The 21055-nt window shown below is 29.3% G+C and overlaps 1 protein-coding gene across 1 annotated transcript in view; it reads right to left on the reverse strand.

Annotated features, from left to right (window-relative positions):
* Meltrin (meltrin) overlaps positions 1 to 21055 on the reverse strand; it is a 169979-nt gene that overhangs the window by 11483 nt on the left and 137441 nt on the right. The window contains exons 2-4 of the mRNA XM_065515149.1: positions 7405 to 7586; positions 3786 to 3974; positions 3531 to 3676 (exon numbers count right to left, since the gene is read on the reverse strand). Of these exons, the coding sequence (XP_065371221.1) occupies positions 3531 to 3676; positions 3786 to 3974; positions 7405 to 7586 (517 nt within the window). The remainder of the gene's footprint in view (positions 1 to 3530; positions 3677 to 3785; positions 3975 to 7404; positions 7587 to 21055) is intronic.

Raw genomic sequence — 21055 nt, forward strand, 5'->3', positions numbered from 1 at the left:
ACTTTAAAAAATCGAAAACATTATCAGCCCAAATATGAATAAAAATTCACCGGGAGTTATTTCCCTTTTCTTATTTTTAATATTTAAATTGAATAGGAAAAATGGGAAAAGGAAAAAAACTCCCGGGGAATTTGTATTCATAATTGGCCTGAATATTTTCCAAAGTTTAAAAATTTAGTGAACTTACATAAGTTTGAACTTTCGAGCATTACAAAACTTAATATTTTTAATGATTATCCAAAATCAGAACAAAGACTGATAACTATTGAGTTTTCTTTAATATTTTGTAATTTCAGAGAATCAAGAAAATTTTAATTTAATGTTTGAACAATTTTCGAACTTAACTTAAAATTTTCGAACATTAAACAATTTTTAATAATTTTTTTTAATTATAATTATTAAATAATTATTTAGCCGATTACAGATAACAAGAACCACAAATTACACAAAACTTTAGACAATTTTAAATTATCTTAATCTTGGAATATTTTCCAAATATTAAAAAATATTTCAACATAAGTTAGAATTTTCGATCATTGACAAAATTTGCTGTTTTACGATCTACTCAACAAACCGATAAGGTTTGAGTTTCGTTTTAAAATTTATAAGTTCGAAATACAAATATCACTGAATGTAAAGAAATTTTTATTATTAATCTTTGGACTATAAATAAAAAATTTTGTTCTTGTTTCGAAAATATTCGAAGATTTAATTTTCAATTAATGTTTTATTTGTTTAAATTATTTTATGTTTCAAATCCATTAATTTAGGGCTTAATTCAGAAACAGCAAAGGAAAACAATTTTAAAATTTTTGTATGAAAATTTTTGAGTGTTTTTATACCCTTCAGCTTCGTGAGAAGGGTATATATAAGTTTGTCATTCCGTTTGTAATTTCTACATTTTTCATTTCCGACCCTATAAAGTATATATATTCTGGATCCTTATAGATAGCGGAGTCGATTAAGCCATGTCCGTCTGTCTGTCTGTCTGTCTGTCTGTCTGTCTGTCTGTCTGTCTGTCTGTCTGTCTGTCTGTCTGTCTGTCTGTCTGTCTGTCTGTCTGTCTGTCTGTCTGTCTGTCTGTCTGTCTGTCTGTCTGTCTGTCTGTCTGTCTGTCTGTCTGTCTGTCTGTCTGTCTGTCTGTCTGTCTGTCTGTCTGTCTGTCTGTCTGTCTGTCTGTCTGTCTGTCTGTCTGTCTGTCTGTCTGTCTGTCTGTCTGTCTGTCTGTCTGTCTGTCTGTCTGTCCGTCCGTCTGTCTGTTGAAATCAGTTTTCTGAAGACCCCAGATATCTTCGGGATCCAAATCTTCAATAATTCTGTCAGACATGTTTTCGAGAATTTTGCTATTTAAAATCAGCAAAATCGGTCCACAAATGGCTGAGATATGAGGAAAAAACCAAGACAACCTCGATTTTTGACCAATTTTTGACCTATATCTGGATTACTAAGACATTAATATAGACAATATGGATATCTAATGATAGATATTTCAAAGACATTTGCAACGACGTATATAAGACCATATCAAGTTGGACCTACAATGGGTCAAAATCGGGAAAAAAAAAATTTTAACCGAATTTTTTTTTTTCAAAATAAAAAAATTTAAAAAACCAAAAAAAAAATTTTTAAATTTTAAAAAAAAAAAAATTTAATTTAAAAAAAAAAAAATTTTAAATAAATTTTTTTTCAAAAAATGAAAAAAACAACTAAAAAAAATTAAATTTTGTTTACCTAAAAATATTTAAAATTTTGAAGTATAATTTGGTGAAGGGTATATAAGATTCGGCACAGCCGAATATAGCACTCTTACTTGTTCATACAAAAATTGTTTCTAAATCAGTCCCTTAATATAGAATTATTCTTATCCCCTAATATCGTAATACGAATGGAAAACAATTTTAACATTTTTGAATGAAAAACACTTTTTTGAAAACTTTGTAATTTTCAAACATTAACAAAGAAGTGCATTTTTAATGCAAAAAATATTAAAGTTTCCTTAAACATTTGCAAGTTTGAAATAACAATTTTTTGAAAACTTAAGAAGAATTCCCGAACTCTAAGAAATGTTTTTGCAGTTTCAATTGGAAATTATAAGGTTTCTGAAAACTTTAAAGAATCCAGAATATCTGGTTTTCATAGGTTTTCGGTCTCTACTAAATATTTTTCAAGGTTTAAACAATTTTCGAACTTACAGAGACCGATATTCGAATATTAACAAAACTTCTTATTACAAGCGCTCTTTCAATTTTTACTTTAAATCTTTTAAATTTTAAATTTTTTTTATATTATAGCGAAAAAAAACGTTTGGTGAAAAAAAAAATCGGGTTAAAAAATATTTTTTCCGAATTTGACCCATTGTAGGTCCAACTTACTATGGTTTTATATACGTCATTGCAAAGGTCTTTGAAATATCTATCATTAGATATCCATATTTTCTATACGAATGACTTAGTAATCCAGACATAGGTCAAAAATCGAGGTTGTCCTGGTTTTTTCCTCATATCTCAGCCTTCTCGAAAGCATGTCTGATAGAATTATTGAAGATTTGGATCCCGAATATATCTGGGGTCTTCAGAAAATTGATTTAAACAGACAGGCAGACAGACAGACGGACTTGGCTTAATTGACTCCGCTATCTATAAGGATCCGGAATATATATACTTTATAGGGTCGGAAATGAAAATTGTAGAAATTACAAACGGAATGACAAACTTATATATAGCCTTGCCAGTCATGGTGAAGGGTAAACATTAAAAAGACGGCCATTAGATTTGATTTCTTACGTAAAATAAAAATTACACAATACTAAAGAAAATCAAGAAAATCTCCGAGATCTACAAAATATTTCTCTAGATTTAAACAATGTTCAAACATAAACTCTAATTTTAAAACATAAACTCTAATGAACTTTAAATTTTATATTCCAAAGCAGACAACTATTTAAATACGGATAATTGGAGTACAAAAACAAAGCTTTTAGTGCGGTCCTCGTATTATTTAAAGCCACCTATGTTAATGATAATAATCGAGTTAATAACATTTTAATAAAAATGTTAAAGTACTTTTTGAGATTAGATTTTCCTCCATTACAAATCTGCTTCTGTGCATGCAGTGACAACAGGTTTTGAACAACTTACTTAACCCTTAACTGGTGTCGATATTTCCAGTTACGTTATTCGTATCGGGGGTCCAAATTGACCCCATTGACGAAATGAAATATTTACTGTTCTAAACATATTTTTTAATTTTAATAGAAATAAAAGTTTTATTAATTCATTTTGTATATAACATAACTTTTTTCTTATATAAATATGTAGTAGCCTTTTAAGTTAAAAAATATAAAATGTTGGGGTCCATTTTGACCCCACGATACAACTTAAGTTATTGACAAACACTTCTAATGGGTGCTAATATCAGATTAAGTCAGACACATTTTATTTAATATTAACGTGTGTCCTTTACTATCCCTTTTTCTAGCAAATTAAATAAAAATGTATAATATATTTTGTATATAAACAACAACAACTCACCTATATAAAAAATGTTCATCATACAATTGTCCATCACTGCCAGAGTGTATGAAAAATGTGTCAATGCCATCGAAAATGATGCCATTAATGCCGCCATTACATGTCGAAACGGCCACATACGATTGAGGTTGGTCACGTATAGAACCCTAATTGAATCAAAGTACAAAAAAAAACAGTAACAATTTAATTAAATTCTATAAAATCAAAAGAAATACTTGCTGCAAAAAAAAGACGTAAAAGTAAAACAACACTTGCCTGATAATGACACAATTCAATTTCAGTCTTGGTAAAATTTTGCACAACATGTCCTTGTGTTGTATTCGAATTTTGATAACGTAAAAAATGCTCTGAAGGCAGTAAGTCATCGTTACGTTTAAGATCAATTAAAATCTGTTGACCTTTGTGATGATACGTTAAAGTGATATGAGAGGCATGAAGACCGTCCTGGAAAGAAAGAAGATTATAAAAATTAATTACCTACTACAAGTAAAGATAATTCTGGTTTTGTTTAGCGAAGCTGTGTGTTTATTCTAAATGTGTCTAACCCACATAAAAATGGCAATGACAAAGTTAATGTTTTTTTTTTTAAAAAAGCCATATAAGCAAAATTTAAAACATAACAAAAAATTAGGTTAAATTCAGCCACCCACTGTTAGCTGGTTTAAAATGTCATGTTGTTTAACAATAATTAATAACAAAGTATAGAATTTAAATAAATATAATGTTTGTATTCATCATCTGGGTTTGGTAAGACATACTGTAAGATGAGTCTTAGCGATTTATTTGCTGGTTTTCTTTGTACGCTCTAGTTTTTTTTTATTATTTTAATGACGGCTTTTGCTGTTTTCTCTTTAAATCTGTTGGATTTTCCGCCTGAATTGTTGCCAAATGTTTTGATTTTTTACATATAGAATTTTAATTAGATTATTTGTTTGCTGTGTAGTAAATCCAAGCAATTTAAAACACTTGACTACATTTTGTATTCAAATATGTTTTGATGTTGTGTCTATTTTTAGCGAATATAAATGTTAAACTAATTTTCAAAGTTCAGGGTAAATTTTGCATACTAATTATTTTTATTATCTATAAGATTCCTTTGCGATAATAAAGAAAAAAGTGAAAGTAATAAAATACATGTAAGAGAGTTATATTCGGCTGTGCCGAATCTTATATACCCTTCCTCAAATTATACCAAAAAATATTTTTATTTAAACAAAATTATTATTTTTTTTAAATTGTTTTAAAAATTTTTTTTCCAAACTGTTAAATTTTTTTTTAATTTTTAAAAAAAGAATTTAAGACAAAAAAAATTGTTTGATGAAAAAAAAATTCGGTTTAAATTTTTTTTTTCCCGATTTTGACCTATTGTAGGTCCAACTTACTATAGCCTTATATACATCGTTGCAATGGACTTTGAAATATCTATCATAGATATCCATATTGTCTCTATTAATGACTTAGTAATCCAGATATAGATAAAAAATAGGGCAAAAAACGAGGTTGTCCCGGGTTTTTCCTTATATCTCCTCAGGCATTTGTGGGATTTTGTCCATTTTAGTAGGAAGTAGTAGGATTCCCGAAATATTGATGTATGAATCATGTATGTAAGTTATTTGGGGGCTACGGAAAGTTGATTTCAACATACAGACGGACTTGGCTACATCGACTTCGCTATTTATAACGATCCAGAATACATATATACTTTGTGGGGTCGCAAATGACAAATGTAGAAATTACAAACGGAATGACAAACTTATAAGCTTGCCACTCATGGCGAAGGTTATAATAAAGAACAGAACAACACCTATCAGTAATTTGAAGTGATATTGGAATTAATAAACAAATGGAACCGCTGAATAGCCTTTATAAATGATAAATAACAGGGCCTTCCCGAAAGGTTTAATAAAATTAACAGTTCTCTTTTGGAATTACAAATTTGAAATTTTCATATTTTCAATGATTTTTCTATTTTCCTCTGTAAAAAAGGAAAATTATTAAAATGTTCTTATTAAATTTTTGTTCTGTATTGCTGTATTCCTGGTTTATACATATGTATACTTTATTGTAGATAAATTCAATGAAATTTATTTTTGGGAAGTAATCACATACAAATTCGAAAAATCGTTACTCTTATTCTCTAGGTAATATTTTTCGAGTTTAAAAAAATGTTCCAATTTTTAAAGTTCTTTAAATTTTGATCTTAATGTTATATTTTTGTAAGTTCGAACTGAATCGCTGAAACCTTAAAAAATTAACATGGTTTATTTAATCCTAACCTTCACGCTCTAAAAAATAATTTTTAAGCTATAAAAAATTTTCAAACTTAAGTTCGAATAATCGACCATTGAAGAAACATCATACCATAGGGTAACATAGAGACGAGACGGAATTGTCAAAAACCTAAGTCTGTTGTCAAAAACCTATCTCTTGCAACAACAAAATACATGCTAGACAATGTATTTTGTTGTTGTATCAGAAATATTATTTGTTGTATTTTTGTTTGACAAATCGGAGTGTCTCGTCTCTATGTATATTTCTCTATGCATCATACTTTCAATGTTCTTTAAATTTTTACTTCAATATAAGATATTGTTTTAATTAATGCATAAGCATTTCTCCTTTAATACTCGACTGTTTTTCAGAAGGGCTCAATTCCAAGCACTTACGAATACGCATTCTTTTTGAAGAACTTCTAAAAATGAGACAATTGTCTCTCGCAATAGCCTCACTATAAACATTGCTACACAAAAAAAATAACCATATACGGACACCACTACGTGATAAAAAACCAAAAAAAGAGACCCCAAACGATTTGGGGCCTTGGTGTCATTTTTGGAAAAAAGTGATAATTTTCTCAGGCTCATATCTTACAAACAGTGCGGAATTTTGATTTACTCTCTGATTTACCTCTTGTCATAAACTATTAAATTATTATAAACTAAAGCATACTTTTAGGCAGCTTTAAAAACTTACATTTCTAAATTTATTTCCAATTTTTTTAAGTTTTTTGCGATTTTGATCTTGAAGATGAAGTTTTATTGATTTTATATGTTGACAATTTTTGTTCTTTATGACAAGAGGTACAACTTTTCCTCAGAGAGTAAATCAAAATTCCGAACTGTTTGTAAGATATGAGCCTGAGAAAACTATTACTTTTTTGCAAAAATTACACCGAGGCCCCAAATCTTTGGGGTCTTTTGTTTTTTGGTCTTTTATCATGTAGTGGTGTCCGTATATGGTTATGATTTTTGTTTATGATAAGGGCTACAACTTTGCCTCAGAGAGTAAAATAAAATGACACCGAGGCCCCAAATCTTTGGAGTCCCATAAAAAAAGTGCATGACTTTGGACAAAACTGGGAAACACGGGTCTTTTTTTTGTCTTTTATCACGTAGTGGTGTCCATATATGGTTATATTTCCATGACTCAAAAAAAATTACACACAGTGACATTAACTCACAATAATTGATGGATTGGTGTCTTTGCTTTGTCTCTACTAACATTAATATTTACATATTAATACTTTCAATATCAATTTCAAAAACGTATAAACCGATTAAGATCATAAATAATTATAACAAAATGCAGAAAGTTTGTTAACAACTACATTTCATTTGGCTTATTAAATCGCAAAGTATGTTAATTCCAAAAACATTTGATAGAGCACACCTCAGATTTGCATGTCCAAAGCAAATTATAAACTTAATCATTAAAAGAAGACACGCATAGAAGTTGCTAAATTATATATTGCAAAAGGCAAATAGATGATTCATAAGATTTTTTTTTTATCAAAGTTAGAAGACCCAAAATGCTTAATAATTCAACTATTAAAAGAATACATACATACATAAATATAATTATCAAAATTACTTACCGCATCTAATGTATGACGTATTTCTCTTTTATGTCTGGCATGATGAATTTTTGGACGTATCACAGAATGTGATGAAAAATCATCGAGAGCAGGAAAATTATTTGAAGTAGCACCCGTTACAAACTTAGTAGTAGATGATGACGATGATAATGATGATGGTGATGACGCTGATGATGAATAAGCTAAAAGTAAAGAATAATAAAAAAGGAAATTAGAAAAGAAAATCAACTATTGTTAAGAACTTATGCTATAGAAATACATAAAAAGTTAAGTTAAATGAAATTACATAAAACATTTAACACAGTATGACACTGAATGTGAAAAAGAATTACTCTAAGGTCTAATATAATGATGACCATATTATCAAATCCTCTTACAAAATCTTGAACAAAACTTACCATTATTAAATGTACTATATTTCTACAAATTCTTCCAAATGTAATATGTATTGTAATAAGCTCATTAGTTCTTAAGTAAGAAGTCTTGAAATCAAGACGAAAACTTTCTTAACATTAATTATAAACTCATATAGAAGTTGTTATTGAAAAATAAGTATAAGAAAACATTCAATGGAAAAGTAACTTATGTAATGAAAATTGTTTATACTCTTGCCTAATTGTATACTTTATAAAACATTTATTAGATGGCTAGAAGTATGCAATACTTATTATTTTATTTCTTTTACTTTTAAAGGTGTTGCCACAAACTTGTGTGTTTAGTTTCAAGGTTAGACTTTAAGACAGTTTTTAATTTAGTTTTAGTTTGAAAAGTAAATTAAAGGGCGTCTAAAAAAAGGCTGGATATTTAATGAAACTATTGCCAAGTGTATGTTGAAATCATTATTATTTGGACAAGAAATATTATTTACAATTTTGTTGTGAAAATATATCTTTATTCAAAAACAACATACTCAAATGTTTATATCAGTTCTATTCATAAGCCTTAAATTAGACTTTAATTTTTCAATATATTTTAAAAATTAATTTGACTTTCGTTTCTTAAAAAGGTTTTAAATAACACTGTGTGTAATATTTTGAGTCATGGAAATATAACCATATACGGACACAACTACGTGATAAAAGACCAAAAAAAAAGACCCGTGTCTCCCAGTTTAGCTTAAAGTCATGGGCCCCCAAAGATTTTTATGGGCCCCCAAAGATTTGGGCTCTCGGTGTCATTTTTGCAAAATTAACTTCATAGGAATGATTCTTAACACCGTTTAGATAGGTCAATATAAGTTAGTAAAACAAAACAAAAGGAATTAAGTATTTTGGGCCATAAACTACTAAATTATTATAATCTAAAGCATACTTTTAGGCAGCTTTAAACAATTTATTTCCAATTTTTTAAAGTTTTTTGCGAATATGATCGTGAAAATGAAGTTTTTTGATTTTTTTTGTTATTTATGACCAGGGCTACAACTTTGCCTCAGAGAGTAAAAAATTCCGAACTGTTTGGAAGATATGAGCCTGAGAAAATGATCACTTTTTTGCAAAAATTACACCGAGGACCCAAATCTTTGGGGGCCCATAAAAACAAGTGCATGACTTTGGGCAAAACTGGGTTTTTTTTTTTTTGGTCTTTTATCACGTAGTGGTGTCCGTATATGGCTCGTGTTGCACTGTGTTATTTTGTATGAACATAAAAACCAGGCTAAAAAGGTATTCAAATACCAAATTAAATCATAATTTGGTATTAAAAAGTTTTCTCCATAAAACCTAAAAGTTAGCAAATGTTTGCAGATATGCACTCGTAAACAAAAACTTTAAAAGTCAATTAACACTTGGTTTTTAACTTCTTGCGAGTACATACTTGCCGCTCACTGAAACAGTATGAATATGCAGCTAGATATTGAGATAAAATGTTGACATCTTACCTGCAGTAGTATGCAGTAGACTTTCTATGGTTAACAGTAATTTGATACTCAATACTCAGTAAAGTATGATGATGTATTAATAGGATAGTATTGTACACTTGTTGGCTTTGAAAGGCTTTCGTTCGTGCATTCATTTCACCAAAGTTCATCATGGCCAAGAGAAAGAAAACAACAATTTGTGGTGACAAACATGGCTTTATGAAGATATTTATAAATGGAAGTTTAAGACCAAATGTTGGTGACCATAAGATAACAACAAAGTTAAGTGACAAGTAGTAAGTAGTTGTAGAAGAGAGAAAATTTAATGTAAAATTGTATAAGGTCGTTTAGATTATTCCATTATTAAGAATTTACATTACTTTTATGACACTTTTAGGGTTTTTTAAATACCTTTGGGTAATATTTATCAAATCGGCTTTAACAGTCCATTTGATTACAGTATGTATTTTATAATTTGTCTATGAAAATTGAGAACCGTTAAACACATTTCAGTTAATATATAAAACGATTACTAAGCATACAAAACGTGTTAATCCAGTTATTTTCATTCTTATAATATTCATAACATAGAACTTACTAAATTACTTTTTTATCACTTCGAATGGGAAAGAAAGTAAAAATACAAAAATTTTTTTTTAGCTTTCTGCACCTTTAAATGCTTATTTTTATAGCCGTTTTTTTAGGTTAGCTCTTGTTTTCAAAAATATTTTAGCTTATTGAATAAATTAAAAAAAACCGAAATTCCGCAATAAAGTTACAATTAAGCGAAAAACCAGTTTTTTAAAAAGTCAGTTTTTTATAAACACTACTCCCAGTTTTGCCCAAAGTCATGCACTTTTTTTATGGCCCCCAATGATTTGGGTCTTCGGTGTAATTTTTGCAAAAAAGTGATAATTTTCTCAGGCTCATATCTTGCAAACAGTTCGGAATTTTGATTTAATCTCTCAGACAAAGTTGTAAAGAACAAAAATTTTCAATAAACTTTAAAAAAAAATGATCTTCAAGATCATAATCGCAATAAACTTTTAAAAAAATCAATTTTTTACCTTTTTTCCCTGTTCAGGTCCATATGTAGCAAACCGTTCAAAATTCAAGAAAACAATCAACTACAAAAATGTACCTCAGATCTCAGTAAAAAACTTTGTAGAACATATGAACTTCCTAGGAATGATTTTTAACACCGTTTAGGTAGGTCAAATACCATAAACTATTAAATTATTATAAACTAAAGCATACTTTTAGGTAGCTTTAAAAAATGTATTTAACATTTTTTAAAGTTTCTGATCTTGAAGGTGAAGTTTTTTTTGATTTTATATGTTTACAATTTTTGTTCTTTATGACAAGGGCTACAACTTTGCCTCAGAGAGTAAATCAAAATTCGGAACTGTTTGCAAGATATGATCTTGAGAAAATGAGGTGAAGTTTTTATGATTTTATATGTTCACAATTTTTTTTCTTTATGACAAGGACTACAACTTTGCCTCAGAGAGTAAATCAAAATTTGGAACTGTTTGCAAGATATGATCCTGAGAAAATGATCACTTTTTTGCAAAAATGAGGCCCCAAATCTTTGGGGGCCCATACAAAACGGGTCTTTTTTTTTGTCTTTTATCACGTAGTGGTGTCCGTATACGGTTATATTTCTTTCATTGAATCTAAAGAATTAAAGAATGGATTTATGGAATGAATGGCTGATAATTTTAATTCCGAATTAAGATTTTTGTGAATTAATTCGAAGCTCTGGTAATAATTATAAAATGTTAAAATTAAATTCCAAATCTGCCAATTGTCTGTCAAAACAATGTCTCTATTTCACTGTCATTACTGCTTAAAACAAAACAGATGTAAATTAAATTTTTTCACACGCCTTCTATAACAGAAAATGTAAATTGTATTTACTAGATTAAAATTACAATACAATAATCTGTTATCACAAGAAACCTATAAAATAAAAATCGAAAAAGCAAAAAATAAATAAGAAAAATAGGTCACATAATGTCTCTACCGCGTGTAATTCAAACAGCAAAACAATATGACCTCACATGGTTCTCAAATCAGTCAACTTCGAGTACAGATACAAGTATTTACAGATGGTTATTGTATTGAGAATTCAATACTCAAAGTGCATTAGTATCTCATGCATACATTTACATATTTACAAGACGCCAATTTGTTTGCGGGAATCTGTGGCACTTCTAACAGACATTTATCTTTTGGTTGGTTGGTTGGTGGGTTCTTCTTAAAACAAAATATTTTGATGCATGTGAAGTGATGTATGCCAATGTGTTGATAGATGCAGACAGCGGATGGTTGACATAAAAAGTCAACAATGTTTTTTTTTTTACTTTTTTTTGACGAATTCGTCAAAAAGAATTAGGACAAATTTTGTGAGTTTTTCCTTAATAAAATGTAGAGCAGTGTTGAGTGTTTTTTCTTTTTTTTTTCTTAAGGGGTTTGAATTTTTTTCAGTTTATTGTTTTGTAAACTGATGCTTGTTGTCTTGTTGATTTTTTTTTCATTATTGATTTTTTATGTAAATTAATTGTAACATACTCTCGGAACATATTCATGAAGATAAATGATAGACGAGAGTAATTTCATCGTTGCCGGAATGTAAATGTAATTAAATATGGCGCCATAGATTATTATGCCAATGCCCAGTTAAATGTGTGACAAGTGACATTGTTTAATTTGTAAACGGACTGGGAATATTAATTAATGAAGCAAATGAAGGTGCCTCGAGGAAATGAAAGTAAATACATTATGAGTAACGAGGTAGTAAGGGAAGATAACTGCTATAGGATTAGTGCCGTTATGAATTCCTCGGTTATAAAGACTGTAACTTTAACTGGCTATGGGCGCTTGGGTAGGCCACTTCTAAACACTGATCTGTATCCGATTCCAGTAATAGTATATTTTATGATATGAATTTGACCCATACATTGCCCTAAAAAGAAGTCCCACACGCACCATAATATTGCCACCGCCAAACAAGACTGTCTTATTTGTGTACTTGGAGCCCAGTCTCACAAATGTTCTTCCATGACTTTTAAATTGTTGCATTTCAGTATAGACCAGTTTAAAGGTTCTTGTTTTTAGAAATGAGAGTTTTTTTGCGGAGTGTCCAAGACCAGCTTCATCTGCCGAGCGGCTAATAGATCGAGAACCAATCTCCAATTTCAGATTATTGATAACCTCCCGGGGAGTTAATTTTGGAAATTTCTTAAACTCTCTTGCTATTAAATTATCTTGTCTTGAAGTTGTTTACGAGGTCTTTCTTCCAAATGTTTAGTTTTTGCAGTATTTGCAAATAATACAAATCCTAGTAAATTTTAATTTCTAATTTCCCGAACTTTTTCCTTTCTCGGGAGGAAATTCCCGGAAATTTTTTAATACTAAATTAAACCAAAAACCATTAAAGTCCTTTGCTATTAAATTGTTTTTATAATTTTACCAGCATTTTAAAAGGAGTATAAAATAACTATATTTGCTCTTACAATGTTGGTTTAACATTTTTCAATCGTAGTTTTAATCGATATAAAATCAATAAATTATATTATTTAATTAAAAAACTTAAGAATTTCAACTTTAAGAAGAAAACTTAAAAACAAATTCTCGAAAATTACCAAAAAAATATTGCCGGAAATTCCCAGAAATTCGTATTTTTGGTAAAATATCTAGTTTTTGAAAAGTTTCCATTGTATTGTCACTCACTGTAATTATATTTCTCAATTTAAAATTTTCTTCTAATATGTTTTATTACACACCCTTTATTCATTCATTTCAAAAATTTATTTTCAATTTCTTTCCCTTAAGAGCTGTTAGTTTTTCGCTGGTGAAAACCTTTAACAAACCATAAATTAGGAAAACATGACACACACTCATGTTAAATACTTTATTGCATTTAAATGAATATTGGCCATTAAAAGCCTTTTCGAAATCTAAGGAAACATGGGGAAGAAAAGAAATCGAAACAGAACTATACAAAAGTCTCATGTGTCATATTAATAATAAAAGAAAGACATGTCAAAAAATATATACAGACAAGATACACTGTCACAGTTTAACTCTTTCAAACAGAAGAAATTTTTCATAAAATATTTGAGAATTTTCTCAACTTAATAAGCTTTAAACTGTCATGATTATGAGACATAAAATAAGTCGTTAAAAGGCAAACAAAAAAAAAAAATCAAATGAGAAAAAAGGAAAATTTGTTCGTATAAATTTCAGACAAATTATGACATTTTGTTTGTAAAATATATATGTACATATGTATGTGTCATTTTGTTAGATTTTAGAACTTCTTTGTTAATAATTTATACCAAAAAAAGTAGCTGTCTTTTTTTATCTTGTTTTAGATACAATATTATTTTTAAAACCCCCCCTAAATTGTTGATGATGATTTTGTTTTTAAGCACATGGCACGTGAGAAATTACGTGTTTCTTTCCAAGTGTCAAGATTTATGTAAATTTAAATACACTAACAATGAAAAACAATATATTTTTACATATTTAAAAAGTTTGTTTGTATTTTCTTGATTTCCCTATAAAGGTAACGCATTAACATTTAAAAAAAAATATTTAAACGTTCAAAAGGAAAATTTGTGTTGACTACATAATTTTTATTTACAATAAGGGTACTCATTTAAACGCTTAAGTTTCCCATTTGTTCAATTGTGCAAATTTGCGCGACGTGTTTCATGAACCCACCTTTTCAATTTTGTGCAAGTTTATACATTAAATTTCTCTATATTTGATACAAATGTCAAATAAAAATAAATTCAACAAAAGCCTTAAAAAATAAATTTTCAAATTGTATAAATTTTAATTTTAAAAATGTTGAATGAAAGTTAAATCTTTGGAACAAACGGTGATATACATAGTTTGTAAGATTTTATTTATGTTCTAGCTGTTGGTTAATGCTTTCATATACAATGTCATTTAATACAATCATTCTGTTCTAAAGTTACATAATTTTCACATGCTCAAAATTTTTATATTTTATTTGATTTTTATTTCTTATTAATAAAAGTAAATAAAAGTAAAGTAATGGAAGTTGGATGTCAAAACAAGAAATGTCAAGAATGGAACTGTCATCCTTTGACAGCAAAACAAACATGGAAAATTTGACTAATTGAATGCATTAATCAATTGTGAATTGGGCTTTTGAAAATCTGAACGAAAACTGCGCATAATTTCTCGATTTGGCGATGTCAATTGGGCGCCTCGTAGTTGTGATTTAACGCCGCTGGACTACATATTTCTCTGAGCCACTTGAAATACCGGATTTACGTGAATAACTGATACTCTGAATGATGAAATTCGGCGCTGGGTTGTCAAGATAAAATAAGCTAAGCGTTTTTTATTTCTTCATACAAATTTATATCTATGATACGTTATTTTGGTTTTAGAAAACAACAATTCAAAATAACGTAACACACCAATCATGAAGTGTGCTTGGAAAAAAAATATTTTTTTTTATAAAATATATTTCTAGTGTCATTGTAATTCAGATTTAAAAATTTTGTTTCAATATCTTAGGTAGTTTTCATTTTAAATCGCTTTTTTCTTCTTCTATAAACTTACGATAAGTGATGTTAGGTTATTTTGCATTTTCGTTCCTGATTTTTAAAAAAGGTTAGTTGGGTAGAGTAATAGAAAAACATGATGCTTTTAGTGATAACGACGATATATATGATAATTTCCAATAATGGAATGCTCGAGAATATATTTTTAGAAATTTCCGGGAAATTCCTGGAATAATTGACTTTATTGAAATCTATGAAGTTTAAAATATAATAAAATATCATCTGCTTTGTTTTATGTAAATTTTATTAATAACTAGTTGACCGCCCCGGCTTCGCCCGGTAGCATTTGCTAATGTTAGTTCTTCAAGTTTCTCCAGCGCACATACACCTGTCTGTTCTTATTTATTTGAAAATAAAATATCTAAATTTGTAATGCATACTTTAAGGAGCTCTTTTTATTACAGTTGACTGGAATCAAAAAAAAAAATTCCGAGTTTTACCCTGAAATTTTGAATTTTTTTTCTTTACAAACCATTTCCTGGAAATTTCGAATAGAATAAATAAAAATCGGCCAAATCGCTCCAGCCGTTCTCACGTGATGCCATTACATACATGGACCATTTCATTTTTATATATATAGATTTAATTCAGGATGTTGTTATCGTTGTCGTTAAAATATCGTTATCCAAATAATAGCAACTACCGTTACCGCAGAATATACAGAAATAACTGCAATTATCGTTACCGAAATAATCCAAATTAGCGTTGCCGTTACCTTTTTACCGTTTCGAATCGGTAGCCAACATTGCAATAAAGTCAAAAAAACTGCTCATGTTATAGAATCATAAAGTGTTATTGTCAATAAGATATAATTTTCATATACATATTATATATCAACGTGTAGAAAATTATGTCCTCTTTTCAAAAATGTACATAATTATTAAGAATTAAAAAAATTATAAAAGACTTTTTTCAAAAATTTGGGAATAAAAAATTATAGCTTTTTTGGAAAATTTTAATTTTTAAAATTAAATAACAGTTTTTTATGAATCCTTTTTAATGAAATTTTACACTTATATAGAAACTTTCGATCCAAATCTAAAAGTGAAAAAGATATTTGTGAATTGTTAATGACAATCCCACAATTCCCAAAAAAATTTCCAAAAATCCCAAAATTGGGATTTTTTTTTGGATTTTTGGATCTATTGAAGGCACCAAGTTCGGGGCTATGATATCCCTTTGCACAATATTGAAGAACATATTGGGACATACATACAAAACAGGTCTTAATTTTTTGAAGGCGGCTATGCAATTAGAGAACATGTTGTCAAAAGTTGAAATTTGCATAAAAAATAGGTCTACATCTACAATTTTGATATTATTTTGCTTTTATAAAATTTCCCGAAATGTTATCTTTCAGAAAAATATAAATACATTATTTATCTTCTTCTTATTTTCTGTATAATTTAAAATTAATGTAAGTACTTTTTTCGAAAAAAAAATGGCGAAAAAACTACTTTTTTACTTTTTTTAACCTTTGACTCTATAAAGGTTTTTAAACAGCGTTTTCTTACGATTATTAGTAAATTTGTTGTTAATTCAAAAAAGAAAGAATTGGATCCGTTATTAGCAAAAAAGCAGACCAAGGTAGGTAAAAAAACATAAAATTTTACTTTTTAATTGCGAATAACTCGTAAACTATAAGAGATAATGTATAGCTAAAGCAATATATTTTGTAGATCTCGTTTAGTAGTTTCCATATATATAAATCGGATCTCAAAACAAAAAATTGTCATCATTTTTAATTTTTGATATACTCGAGGTGCCCCACTTTGGGGCATTGTGGCTCAGCGACCCCTTGGTGTTATAAGTTCAAATTCAAAACTTAAACTTATCAACACCTTCTCTATATCGATGGAATTTTTGTTAAAATCGGTCTATTCTTTTAGAAGTTACAGATTTATTTCCACTTTTTTTCTCAGATCCCTCACTGTGTAATGACAACTAGTTACCTAAGGTGGACCCTTAATGTATGAAAGAATTTAAAACTCATCTGTTTCAAAAACGAAGGGCAGTTTTATTATAGGCCAGATAATATACTCTGCAAATTTTATCAAAAGCGGACAACGTTAACTCTTAAATCGTGAAGGTCAAAGGTAAATTTTTTATTTGGAATTTCTAAATGAATGATAGCGAAATATTATATATTTTTGCGCCGATTTTAATGAAAGCTGCGAAAAATATATCTTAAGGTCTTAGATTTACAATAAGAGCACAAAAAAGGAAATTAACCCTTAAGAGCACTTTGGGTACAAATGACACTCAACTTTTAAAATCACGAAAAACAGTCAAATTGAGAGTCAGTTTGACCCATAGTGTTCTTAATTCATTTATATGTTTATGTTAAAACCAATGCTAACTTGCGATAAAATCACTCAGTACATGGGGCAGTGAGTAAGTTGCTAAACATTCAAACACAAAAAAAAACAATCGAGCACGCAGGTTCGATTCCCACACAAGTCAAGTTTTTCTGTTTTTTTAGCTAAATATTACTGGGGTGAATGTAAGAAAATTTCTAAGCGAGACGCATGAATGTTTCCAAATCGCGAACAAAAATAACTAGTGTTTCAGTCAAATAATAAGTAGTTATCACTAAGCTCCAATATTTCTTGCTGTCTTACTAGGTCAGTAGAGTTTATGGTAAGTAAGTTACAAAACTAGATAACTTGATTCATGAGCTGTATTGTCGCAGATGGATCTAATCAAATTTTGTTAGAAGAATTAGGATGACTGATTTTATTTATTAAATGATTCACATAAATTTTTTTAATATTATTTATGTTTAGCTCTAAAAAAGAAATCCGATACTATTCAACCTTTTCTGTATCACACTTTTTACAACAATATGGTGTAAATAAATATTTATACACTTGGCTTATTAGTAACAAGTCAGCACCTTCTTTTAGACTCTCATTTTGTTGCGAACAAGGCGACATAATTCACACATTTTCGTATTGATTTTTCTACAACACACAATGCGTGGTAACAAACTGGCTGGGACCGAGGGAAAAAGGATAATGAAACCAACATACGAGTAAAATAATGAAACAATATTTACTTAGAACACATTTAACAACTGTGGCTGTGAACTCTAGAATATTTACACAGCAATCTAATACAGAAATATGTATGTATGTCTATATGCATGTGGGTGTAGCTAACTGCTGGAGGTGGTGATGTGATAAAGTAACATTTTAACACAATTTAACAATAGACAGGCCTAGAATAGCATAAACGTTTTTACTCTAGTTTTTAGCGCCATCCTCTTCATTATCCTCATCGTTGAAATCCTTTAGGTTGTGTTTTTTTCTAATTTTCTAGTAATTTATGTGTTTGTTTTTGTGAGTGAGCAGGAATTATTTGTTACTCTATCAACGCTGGATTTTAAAATGTTTTCATTATTTTTATTTCTACTAGATATTGTTTACATTGACACAATTTGTTCTCATGCCATTTTGAAAAAAAAGAAGAAAATAGATTAAAATAATTCTAATTTATCACATGTAGATACAAGGATGAACTGAAGTTGTGATTATTTTTCACATCATCATCATCTCACTTGGCATCAAAATTAGAAAACTAAAACACACATTGTATAGGGATTACAGTCAAATAGCTGAGTTTTATTTAGTTTCATTCAATGTTTAAATTAAACTGCCAGAGGAGTAGAAGGTGTTAAAGGATTTTTTTTAAATTAAAAAAAGTATACTAAAGTACATAGCGGTACTACAATTTAATTTATAGCCTTACAGTGTTTACACACAATATTTGTTGTTTATTTTTCCAATTACCCTAAAGGTTTCCTTTATAAAGGTGTGCTCTCTTATTAGTTAGTTTGGGAATTTAGTTAAGTTTGGTTTAACTAATCTTCTGGCGCTTTTAGCTGTTTGTTAGTATGTAATTTGTTTGCTCTTTAAGAGTTTGTTTGCGGCAAGCAGTACATTTCTAGTTTGTATTCCCTTTACAAAATACATCCCTCACAGATAAGACTAGGGCCTCAATGAGGCCATCATGTATGCACCACCACCATCCAACCAACCAACCAACCATATGTTTATTTTGAATTTTTAAATAGAAAGAAGTAGAAGAAAATAAAAACTCATTAGTTGTTGTTTTCTGTTGACGCCATCACAAGTCATTAAATACCCAACGAGATGATCAAAACCCAACAGACTACTGGGGGAAAGACATAAGGGAAATTATAGTCAAACACTCTACAAACATACGAAATTAGTACATTAGAATGATTTGTTACAGCAGATAGAAATAAAGACATTAACAAAAAACCAACAAAAAAATAGTATATAAATTGAAATGCTGTTATCGATTAAATTAAAACATGATTTATGGATTTAAAAAGTTTTGGTTTTTATTTAGAAACTAAAAGACTTTACGCTGAGGAAGTGAGTGCTAGTTTATAATTGAGGACACAGAACAAAAATGTTATATGCTGCAACGGAACTGAGACGATTTTGTAATTTGCAGGACAAAACCTCGGAGCCTCTTGGGGTCGTATTAAATGAGGATTCTTGATGGGAAAACACTGGCTCCAAATGATAGCTTTAATCTCTCACCTTACAAGATTTTGAGTTTAATTTGTGAACTCCAATTGTCATGGTATATAATATACTTTGGATCACGGTACATAAGGCCTTTAACCTGAGAATAAAGAAGATATGCACTTTTTCATGATATTATTTCATAAATAAAGTTGTTTATTATATATCACTGTCTGTAAATAGTAATAGTGAATGTGACCAATTCCAGATATACTTCATAAGGATTCAGACAGAGGAAATTCTGTACTACTGTAATTTGTTTGTCAAAGTCAGAGATATAAATTTGAGTTTTCAATGGCTGCCATTTACCTGGTCATGAGAGGTAAATTTTTGATTATTGTTTCTAATAGATAGAGAAAATAGATTATCGAGATCGTTTGCAAAAACACATCCAACCAAAGGCATTCTAAAGAACTCTTCGCAAACGATTTTTTCTCTAAAATGTTGTGTTTCCTACCGCAGAATTATTTATTTATCTATCGGATGTTCTGTGCAAAAGATTGAAGTCAACATTTGATGAAATTATTTAATCATATCATTGTGGATTAAGTTGAACACATTAATAATACTGTGTGTAATTTTTTAACTCATGGAAATATCATGTCATGTCCTTTTTTATGGACCTCCAAAGATTTGGGACCTCAGTGCCATTTTTGCAAAAAAGTGAGCATTTTCTCAGGCTCATATCTTGCAAACAGTTCGGAATTTTGATTTACTATCTGAAGCAAAGTTGTAGCCCTTGTCATAAAGAACAAAAATTGTAAAATCAAAAAAACTTCATCTTCAAGATCAAAATCTTTACCTTTTTTTCATCTGTTCAGGTCCATAGGTAGCAAACCGTTCAAAATTCAACGAAACAATCAACTACAAAAATGTACCTAAGATCTCAGTAAACAACTTTCTAGAACATATGAACTTCCTAGGAATGATTCTTAACAGAGTTTAGGTAGGTCAAATACCATAAACTATTAAATTATTATAAACTAAAGCATACTTTTAGGCATCTTTAAAAAAATTTATTTCGAAGTTTTTTGCGATTTTGGTCTTGAAGACGAAGTTTTTTATATAGATTTTATATGTTCACAATTTTTGTTCTTTATGACAAGGGCTAAGAGTAAATCAAAATTCCGAACTGTTTGCAAGATATGAGCCTGAGAAAATTATCACTTTTTTTGCAAAAATGACACCAAGGCCCCAAATCTTTGGGGGCCCATAAAAAAAGTGCATGATTTGGGCAAAACTGCGAGACACGGGACTTTTTTTTTGGTGTTTTATCACAAAGTGGAATCCGTATATGGTTATATTTGTTCGTGTTGCACTGTGTAATCGATCAAATGGTGCCAAACCTGGTTGTGGTTGCTAATCATTGATTTGAAAGCCAAACTGAGACAACATTTTACAAGGGTGCTGTCGAAAACAAATGAAGCAATGTTGGGTGTATTCGAGAGAACTAAAATCTGTGGTCCCATCTGCATTAACCACGATCATAGTGGTCGAACGAAGCGTGATTCTATAAATTATAACATGACATGGAAACAATTATACGCATTAAAATACAAAAATTACGGTGACTAGAATAAGTCAGTGCCTCCGTGCAGAGCAAAGCAGACGTTTGAAAAAAGCCCGTT

The sequence above is a fragment of the Calliphora vicina genome, chromosome 1, assembly GCF_958450345.1.
Source record: "Calliphora vicina chromosome 1, idCalVici1.1, whole genome shotgun sequence".
Classification (NCBI taxonomy): domain Eukaryota; kingdom Metazoa; phylum Arthropoda; class Insecta; order Diptera; family Calliphoridae; genus Calliphora; species Calliphora vicina.